We start from the raw sequence: 10,000 nt of genomic DNA on the forward strand, positions 1-10,000 counted from the left end.
CTGCTGTGAGTGATCTTCTGGGTGGTTTTCACCACCCTCTGCAGCGCCTTCCTGTCAGCAGCAGAGCAGTTCCCATACCAGGTGGTGATGGAGAAGGTGAGTGTACTCTCCACCGCACACCTGTAGAAAGCTGCCAGCACTGAGGTATTGAGGCCGTTCTGCCTCAGCCTCCTGAGAAAATAAAGGTGTTGGTCTTCTTTAAGATGTTAGAGGTGTTTATGGTCCACATCAAGTCCCTGGAAATGTGTACTCCAAGGTACTTGAAGCTGTGGACCGTTTACACAGCTGTTCCATTGATTAACAGGGGGGATGGGATGTGGCTTCTCCTTCTAAAATCCATGACCAGCTCCTTCGTCTTCCCCACATTGATGTAGAAGTTATTCTCCCCACACCAGTCGCCAGTCCACCAGATCTTACACCTCCTGCCGGTATGACAGGAGTCTCTCAGCCTCTGACTGTTGTTGTTGTTGTCTCTCAGCATGCGAGCAGTCGAGTGAAGCTGTGGTGGAGCTGCTGCTGAAGTTTGGAGCTCAGGTGAATCGCTGTAGCAGTCAGGGAGGAAGTCCCCTTCATGAAACCTGCAGACATGGACAACTGCAGCTCTGCAGGATGTTAGTGAAGGCCGGAGCCAAACTGCAAACCAGAGACATCTTTGGCATCCAACCAATTTTTACTGCCTCACAGCATGGACATGCTGACATCATCGACTTCCTCGTCAAGAAAGGTCTGCCTTACACACTAAAAATCACTGGGTTAAAATGTTTGTCTTCTAGGTGCAGATATAAATGGACAGGCTGATGTTCAGATAACGGATAGATACATGGATACATGGGTCAATACAAGGAAACAATGAGCAGCAGTAAATAAAAGATTTTGTTATGGTTCATATAAATAACCGAGTTTAAAAGAATGTAACAGTCATTTAAAATGACTACTGTCTGTGTTCACTGGACAGAATATGGTCAGACTGGCTGATAATTCCTTGCTTACTGGGCCTCATGTTTCTCCCAGAGGGAACACAAGTCTCTTTGCTGAACTCCAATTACCTTGGAGCAGACCTTAAAGATATCATTTAGGCATTTCACAAGAAGTCCTGCAGCTGTCTGTATGCGTAATAAAAAGCAGGGGGGACAGGACACGACTCTGGGGTGAGCCTGTATGTGAGAGCTTGGTGTCGAACACATGTCCATTCAACAAAACCTGCTGTATTCTGTCTGTTAGAAAATCTAAAAGCAACATCAAAAGCTGCTCATTTGGTAATTTAAAATAAGAAGCAAGTCAGCCAATCAAATATGAGGCTGTATCTTGTTAAAAACCGAAAAGAAATCAGCAAATAAAAGTCTCACATGCGATTCGTGTTCCTTGAGGTGCTTATACACACTATCGAGAATGAACAGTTTCCTCCACACCTGTAAGTGCAACGGGTCTAGATTCATTATGTTCTTCTGGATTTTTTTATTTTGGGATGGGTATTATAGTGGATGTTTTAGTTCGGCACACATCTGGAAGAGTTTAGTGAAGACCTCACTGAGCTGCGCCCTCAGATGGTATCAGAACCAGCATTCCTCCTTATGTTCATCCTCTTAAATAGGGCTGTGACACATTCCTGAGATATCACAATATCATTCTGAGGTACATGAGACCCTCTAAGCATGGAAACATTTTCAGAGAATTCAGACCTTTTGAAGCGAGAGAATATCAGAGTCATCCACCACATTTACACTGATGGATTGTTTAGTCTCATTTGCACATTGATTAAATGAGGCTATTGATGTTTAAGTGTCAGTGTCTCTCAGGTGCAGATATAAATGCAGCAGCTAAAGACGGAGCGTCTCCGCTGTTTGAAGCCAGTAAGAATGGTCACATCTCTGCTGTGGAGATGCTGTTGTCTCTGAAGGCCGACGCTAACAGATCGACGAGGTCCGGCCTGCTGCCTCTCCACGTGGCTGTTCAGAACCATCACACACGGTCAGATCCTGAATCTGAAACTCCTCTGTGTTCAAATTTTCACTTGATGAATTGACAAACTTCCTTCAGTTTAACACTTTTGGTCAGTATCAGAATGTTCAGCCTGCTTACTTCCTGTTTGTACTTTGCAGGATCGTGATGATGCTGATGGCAGTGACCAGCAGGGTCAGCATTCAGCACAGCGGCATCAATCCTCTGCACATCGCTGCAGAAAAGGACAGGGACGACATCTTGGAGCTGCTGATTGAGGCGGGATTCGATGTCAATGCCAAGCTGTCGCTGGCACGCTCCAACATGTATGAGGACCGGCGCAGCACGCCGCTCTACTTCTCCGTCTACAATGGGAACCTGGAAGCCGCCAAGATGCTACTGGAGGCTGGAGCTGACGCCAACCTGGAGGTTTTTAACCCGCTGCTCATCGCTGTGCGGCTTGGCTGGACGGAGATGGCAGCACTGCTGCTGAGGTATGGCGCTGATGTCAATGCTCAGATCTCCACCCAGCCGTCCTCGTTCCCATCAGCCATCCTGCTCAACATGGAGTCTCTCTCCATGCTCAAACTGCTGCTGGACAACGGCTGTGACGCCCAGCTTTGCTTCGTCTGTCCCTATGGACAGAAGCCACATCCTGCCATCTCACTGGCACGCCATCCCATCGAGGAACTGCTGGTCAGCGGGGATGCACCGCCACAGCACCCCATTCAGGTGAGGGCAGAAATATCTGTCCTCTGAGCATTCTCTGTTCTCTGAGTGCCCTCTGACTGTCCTCTGTCCTCTGAGTGTCCTCTGAGAGTCCTCTGAGTATCCTCTGTCCTCTGAGTGCCCTCTGAGTACCCTCTGAGTGTCCTCTAAGTGTCTTCTGTCCTCTGAGTGCCCTCTGAGTGTCCTCTGAACATTCTCTGTCCTCTGAGTGCCCTCTGAGTGCCCTCTGAGTGCCCTCTGAGTGTCCTCTAAGTGTCTTCTGTCCTCTGAGTGCCCTCTGAGTGTCCTCTGAATATTCTCTGTCCTCTGAGTGCCCTCTGAGTGCCCTCTGAGTAACCTCTAAGTGTCTTCTGTCCTCTGAGTTTCCTCTGAGTGCCCTCTGAGTGTCCTCTGACAGTCTCTGTCCTCTGAGTGCCCTCTGAGTGTCCTCTAAGTGTCTTCTGTCCTCTGAGTGTCCTCTGACAGTCTCTGTCCTCTGAGTGCCCTCTGAGTGTCCTCTAAGTGTCTTCTGTCCTCTGAGTGTCCTCTGAGTGCCCTCTGAGTGTCCTCTCAGTGTCCTCTGAGTGTCCTCTGAGTGCCCTCTGAGTGTCCTCTGACAGTCTCTGTCCTCTGAGTGCCCTCTGAGTGTCCTCTAAGTGTCTTCTGTCCTCTGAGTGTCCTCTGAGTGCCCTCTGAGTGTCCTCTCAGTGTCCTCTGAGTGTCCTCTGAGTGCCCTCTGAGTGTCCTCTGACAGTCTCTGTCCTCTGAGTGCCCTCTGAGTGTCCTCTGACAGTCTCTGTCCTCTGAGTGCCCTCTGAGTGTCCTCTAAGTGTCTTCTGTCCTCTGAGTGCCCTCTGAGTGTCCTCTAAGTGTCTTCTGTCCTCTGAGTGCCCTCTGAGTGTCCTCTGAACATCCTCAGAGACCTCTGTCCTTGTTGCAGTTCTGTGAGGCCGTCTCAAGGCCGTCTTTCTTTCGTGTCTCTGGTCCAATCATCTCGCTGCTGCTGGACTATGTTGGACACGTCCGTCTCTGCTCTCGGCTGCTGGAGGTTCTGGAGAGTCGCAGCGACTGGGCGCCAATCAAACTGAAAGCTGGTAAGAAACACATCAAACCTGACAAACTGTTGTCATAGCAACTGTAATTATGGTAACAGCTGCTAAAAGGTTCCTTTTCTTAGAAAAGTTTTCCATGTTCCCATAAAAGGTCCATAAAAATGTCCCTGAGAACGAGAAAACATTTCTCCAATAAAGTTCTCAGAGTTTCTGTTAATCTCTCTCTGATGATGTCAGAGGTCACATGACAAATGATGTCATATTAAATCTGTTGAAACAACAACGTGAGCTCAGTTATGGATCACTGTGATTGGCTGGCTGGAGACAGAACTGATTGGAGGCGGGGCTGAGTAGAGGGACCTGGAACTGTTGTCATAGCAACAAGTCCTTGAACCCAAACCTGCAGTCAGCTGATCAAGTTCGAGATGATTCAGATTATATATTATAGGTTATTGATCAATCATTGATCAGCTGCTCTTATTATCATAATTAAACCCTTGTCCAGACTGTTGGACCATCTTTTCTCACAGTTATTAATAGCAGTCTGTCCTCTGGAGAGGTTCCTGTTCACAACCTTTGTTAAAAAAAACCTGGGCTGGATCCTACTGTTTTGGCAAATTTCAGGTCTATCTCTAAATTGCTTTTCCTTTCTAAAATCTTAGAAAAGGTTGTCTATTCTCAGCTCATGGACTTTTTAAATTAACAAAATATTCTTGAGATTTTCCACAGATTTTCATTTTAGAACATTGCACAGCACCGAATCAACGCTTTTAAGAGTTTTTAATGACATCTTTTTAGCTACTGACTCTGGTCACTGTGTTGTTCTTGTACTTTTATATTTGACTGCAGCTTTTGATACTGTGGACCATGAAATCCTGATTGCTGGTTTGGAGCAGTGGGTGGGCATCAGTGTCACATCGAACCTTCTGTGTCAGCCTTGATGACTCTGTGTCCTCCACTGCTCGGGTACCACAGGGCTCTGTGCTCGGTCCTCTTTTATTTTCCAAACATGGCATTTCTTTTCATTGCTATGTGGGTGACAGTCAGATCTATGTCCCCCTAAAAAAGTCAGACTCCTACAGTGTTAAGCCATTGCATGAGTGTTTACATGACATCAAAGCCTGAATGTCTCTAAACTTCCTAAATTTTCATGGTCTTTGGTGGCACTTCTGTGACCCCCCTGGTTGATCTGGGTTCTTTGGCACAGTATCACAAGCCAACTGTGCACAATCTGGGGGTAAAAGTGGACACAGACCTTAAATTCGACAACCAGATTAAAGCTGTGGTGAAGTCAAGCTTTTTCCAGTTGAATTAAACCAGTCCTTCAGAGACGGCACTTTGAGACAGTAATCCACCACTCGGCTGGATTACTGCAATGCACTTTATATGGAGGTTAGTGCGTCCTCCATTGCTCGTCTTCAACTGGTGCAAAATTCTGCTGCACGTCTTTAAACTGGCACAAGCAAGTATGAGCACATTTCACCTATTTTAGCTTCACTCCACTGGCTGCCCGTCCATTTTAGGATTCATTTTAAAATGATTTTATTTGCTTTTAAAGCCTTGAACGGCCTAGCCCCACCTTACCTCTCTGAGCTGCTGCACGCCTACACTCCCAGCCGCTCTCTCAGGTCAGCTGACCAGCCGCTCTCTCAGGTCAGCTGACCAGCTGCTCCTGACGGTGCCTAAAGCGAAGCTTAAGTTCAGAGGTGAACGAGCATTTGCTGTCACAGCTCCAAAACTGTGGAACGGATTACCGCTGCACATTAGACATTCGGCCTCCTCACCGTCTCATTTTAAATCTCTTCTTAAAACCCTCCTCTCCTCTCTGGCTTTCACACCATGAAGCGTTTTGCATCTTATGTGAGCCGTGCACTTTATGTATTTTATTTCATTTGTTTGTTTTTATCCTATTTGATTTGATTTTATCTTATTTTGTTTTATTTGATTTTATCTTATTTGATTTTATCTTATTTTATGACTTTTATCCTCTTGTGTCCTTCATCGTTTTATTGTGTTTTTTATCTATCTTTAACCTTGTGTTTGTTAAAATCGTGCTATATAAGTGGATAAACTTTATAATGAAGAGTTACAGATACTCGTATGTGATAAAATATACAACTAAACAAAGGTTTGTGAACTAAAAAGAATCAATTCAAGTTCAGTTTGAGATCAAAAAGTCATAAACTGTTTAAGGAGCCAGAACACATTTAATGACATTAAAAACTGAAACTTATTAAATGATTAACGCTGAACACTAGAGTTTGACACCCTCACACATCTGAAGACAATGTGTCATAAAGTCACTGAGTTTTTAGTCACAGACACAGATTTTGCAAAGACTCGGGATCTTGAAGAGTCACTATTTACAAGACTTCCTGCTCCTGGTAGAAATTCACAAAAAGAAAAACTATTGAACATCGGAGCAGAAACAGAAGCTGCGCTTGTGTTTGCAGTGGACACACACTACAAACTGTAGATTAATTCATTCATTTAGTTAAAACTGAACAACAACAGACACGACACGCTGATTGTTTCTGTTATTACTCATTTTCATTTAACTTTAACATTTCTTAGATTATATCAACAAAGACAATCACATTTCAAAAGGTGTCGTGTTGTTCTTGTATTTGTACATTAAAACAGCTTCAACCATGAACCACCTGGACGCAGCGTTCAGCTGCCGGATGTTTCAGGAGAAACAGCAGCAGCCTGGAGTTTAACTCCTCCAACAGCGGACAGAGAGGAGGTCATATTATACAGAGAGATATTAGCTTTTTCTGGGTGAACAAATATTGATGTGATTTTTTAAAAAGGGAAGCTAAAGAGCAACAAGAATGCTGAGCTTTCAAGTTTCACCAGGAGTCACTAGTAAAACCATCAAGCACATCATGTTTCATTAGGAAAGTTTTAAAAACATGCACAGACCTGCAGACTGCCGTTAGACAGACGTCAACATCAGACGACCTCATCGTACTTCAGCAGTTAGCTGCTGCTTCTGTGACAAAACATTAAAATGTACATATAAGCAGTTTGAATTAAACTGAAGCTCCTGCTCTCTCTGGGAAAATATTACTTCAAACTCCACATTAACAATTCCTTACACGTCTGCATGTAACTCTAGAAACTCAAGATAAAAGGCGTCATATGTCGACAGTCTTCTTCAGCATCAATATAATCCATAAAGATAAACTGTATTTCCGTACAAACATTACATTTCTTATTTTGTCACCTCCAGTCGCTGCAGACTACGTTAGTTAGCGGCACTATTTTAGCAGGAGGACACAGTGAATGTCTCATAACACTGTTAAGTGTGACGGTATTACAGTAACTACCCAGTTTGCTGCTTCCTGTTTGATGCTGGAAAGAGCGCTCCTATTGGTTGTTGACAATGTTCACGTCACACTATTTGCATGAACCAAGAATAAAGACTTAAGATAATATTAAACATGTTTGATCTTATCGGAATGTCAAGATGAGAAAAAGACTCGTGATGAAGACTCGTGATGAAGGATCGTTGTAGTGCACTACAACTATACAAAACTGACATGATTTTATTTCAACACTGGAAATTTGTCTGCGACAGTGAAATTATTTGAAACTGTGGTTTGGTGTAACAGAACATATTTAATGACATTTAAACACTGAACCGGTGTGTAAGATTTAGTGGTGATTGAATACCCCTCCTCCCCTTCCATGTAGGAGAACCAGCTGTAGCCGCCAAACTCGTTAAAAACATGAAAGGCTCTCTAGAGCCAGTGTTTGTTGTCCGTCCTGGGCTACTGTAGAAACATGGCGGTGCAACATGGCGGCTCCGTGGAAGAGGAGCCGCTTCCTCTGTAGATATAAAGGCTCTTTCTAAGGTAACAAAAACACAACGATTCTTATTTTCAGGTGATTAAACACTAATTAAAACATTCTGCCACTAAATTCTACACACTGCACCTTTAAATGATTAACACAACATGTTTATTAATTACATCATAAATCCTGATCAGCTGACTGTCAATAAACTGCACATCTGCAGGTTTTGGCTTCAGGATTTGTTGCCATGACAAAAGATCCAGATTCAGAACAGGATCCAGGTGTGTTCACCTGTTCACCTGTTTGTGTTTCAGCTCCTCCTCATCCTCTGATGCAGCTCTGCAGGCTGAAGATCAGACGACTGCTCGGCGTCCGACGCCTCCGACTGCTGCATACGCTGCCACTTCCTGTCCAACTCATCCGCTTCCTGCTCTACGACGTCCGCTGCTCACCTGAACTCACCTGAACTCACCTGGACTCACCTGAACTCACCTGAACTCAACTGAACTCACCTGGACTCACCTGGACTCACCTGAACTCACCTGGACTCACCTGAACTCACCTGGACTCACCTGGACTCACCTGAACTCACCTGGACTCACCTGGACTCCGAGTCAAATGATCATATATATAAAATATTTAACGCTGTGTGTCTTTGTGTTCATCTACTTGTAATCACATGTTTCAATAATATTGATTAGCCTGATAATTACTGACTGTCAATAAAAATCAGAAAATCTAAATCATCTTTATTTTCTGAACTAAACGACTTCAAATGACACAACTGTGTTTTCAGATCAGATATGATTTATAATTATATTAATATTGTAAGTTTTTATGTATTTTCTTTCACATGCAGTCATTTATCTCAGACTTATTGATTATTTATTGATTCTACAGCATCTCACAGACCTTTAAACACAAATATTCACCAGGCTGGAAACATCTCGTTAATGAAGGCAGCAGGTTTCACCAGGAAGAAGAACGAGTGATGATGTTATAAATATGTGGAGAACTGAGTGTGAACGGTTCCTGTTTGAAGATGTTTGTGTGTGAAAGTTGAAATTGGGCTTTGAAATGTAAAATAAACAGTTAAAGACTGAAAACGTTGGTTTTTGCTCTGTATCAAAGTGCGACTGCGTTTATTGTTTTTCTTTATAATCAATTATTTATTGTACAAATAAAGAGATACAAACACAACACAGATGTAATAGGTGCAAACTAGTACAGCAAGTCTCCCCAGCACCCCCACCCACAAACACACAAACAAACAAAACAACATCACAAAACAGCAGGAAATACTAAATAAATAATCAATCAATCAATCAATCTTTATTTATATAGCGCCATATCACAACAGAAGTCATCTCAAGGCACTTTTCACATAGAGCAGGTCAAGACCGAACTCTTTAATTTACAGAGACCCAACAGTTCCCCCATGAGCAGCACTTGGCGACAGCGGTAAGGAAAAACTCCCCTTTAACGGGTAGAAACCTCAAGCAGAACCCGGCTCTTGGTGGGCGGCCATCTGCTTTGACCAGTTGGGTTGAGAGAGAGAAAGAGAGAGGGAAAGGGGGAGGGGGGACAGAAGAAAAACAATGACAACAACAACAACAAGCACAAGCAGCAACAGCCAGGGAAGGATGCCATCAGGACTGTGAAGGACCGCGAAGGTTCGGCCCGGGAGTCAGGTTTTCCTGTGAGATGAGAAAGCACAAAAAACTCCGGGGAAGAAGCAAAGTTAGTGACATGCATTGATGTTACATGAATGCATACAGATGGAGAGGAGGAGGAGGAGAGAGGAGCCCAGTGCATCATGGGAAGTCCCCCAGCAGTCTAGGCCTATAGCAGCATAACTAAGGGCTGATCCAAGGCGAGCCTGGTCGGCCCTAACTATAAGCTTTATCAAAAAGGAAAGTTTTAAGCCTACTCTTAAACATAGAGAGGGTGTCTGCACCCCGGACTGAATCCGGTAGATGGTTCCACAGGAGAGGAGCCTGATAGCTGAAGGCTCTGCCTCCCATTCTACTTTTAAACACTGTAGGAACCACCAGTAAGCTGCATACTGGGAGCGCAGTGTTCTAGTGGGATAATACGGTACTATGAGCTCTTCAAGATATGATGGTGTCTGACCATTAAGGGCTTTGTAAGTTAGGAGAAGGATTTTAAATTCTATTCTAGATTTTACAGGAAGCCAATGCAGTGAAGCTAAAATGGGAGAAATGTGGTCTCTTTTTCTAGTTTTAGTCAGAACACGAGCAGCTGCGTTCTGGACCAGCTGGAATAAATAAATAAATAAAAAACACCTGAAAAAAACGAAGACAACCAAACTTTGCTCCCCAGTATCACCCAGTCATCACTGAGACTCTTGTTTAAGTTACTTACAGCTGTCACTGACATCCTATTATGTTAAATATTGTTGTGTCACAGATATACTGTACATATATATAACACAGGTAATGTTTACATGTATTTATTCATGTTCAAGCAACTTTTATACC

The 10,000-nt window shown here is 43.8% G+C and overlaps 1 protein-coding gene across 5 annotated transcripts in view; it reads left to right on the forward strand.

Annotated features, from left to right (window-relative positions):
• Positions 1-8,242, forward strand: part of asb2a.2 (ankyrin repeat and SOCS box containing 2a, tandem duplicate 2) — a 20,845-nt gene extending 12,603 nt beyond the window's left edge. For all 5 annotated transcript variants that reach the window (XM_044329475.1, XM_044329477.1, XM_044329476.1 and 2 more), the window contains 5 exons: positions 479-724; positions 1,797-1,968; positions 2,100-2,670; positions 3,587-3,740; positions 7,814-8,242. In XM_044329475.1, coding sequence (XP_044185410.1) covers positions 479-724; positions 1,797-1,968; positions 2,100-2,670; positions 3,587-3,740; positions 7,814-7,965 — 1,295 coding nt within the window. In that variant the 3' untranslated portion in view covers positions 7,966-8,242. The remainder of the gene's footprint in view (positions 1-478; positions 725-1,796; positions 1,969-2,099; positions 2,671-3,586; positions 3,741-7,813) is intronic.
• Positions 8,243-10,000: the final 1,758 nt, after the last annotated feature.

This window comes from Thunnus albacares, chromosome 16 (genome assembly GCF_914725855.1).
Source record: "Thunnus albacares chromosome 16, fThuAlb1.1, whole genome shotgun sequence".
NCBI lineage: Eukaryota > Metazoa > Chordata > Actinopteri > Scombriformes > Scombridae > Thunnus > Thunnus albacares.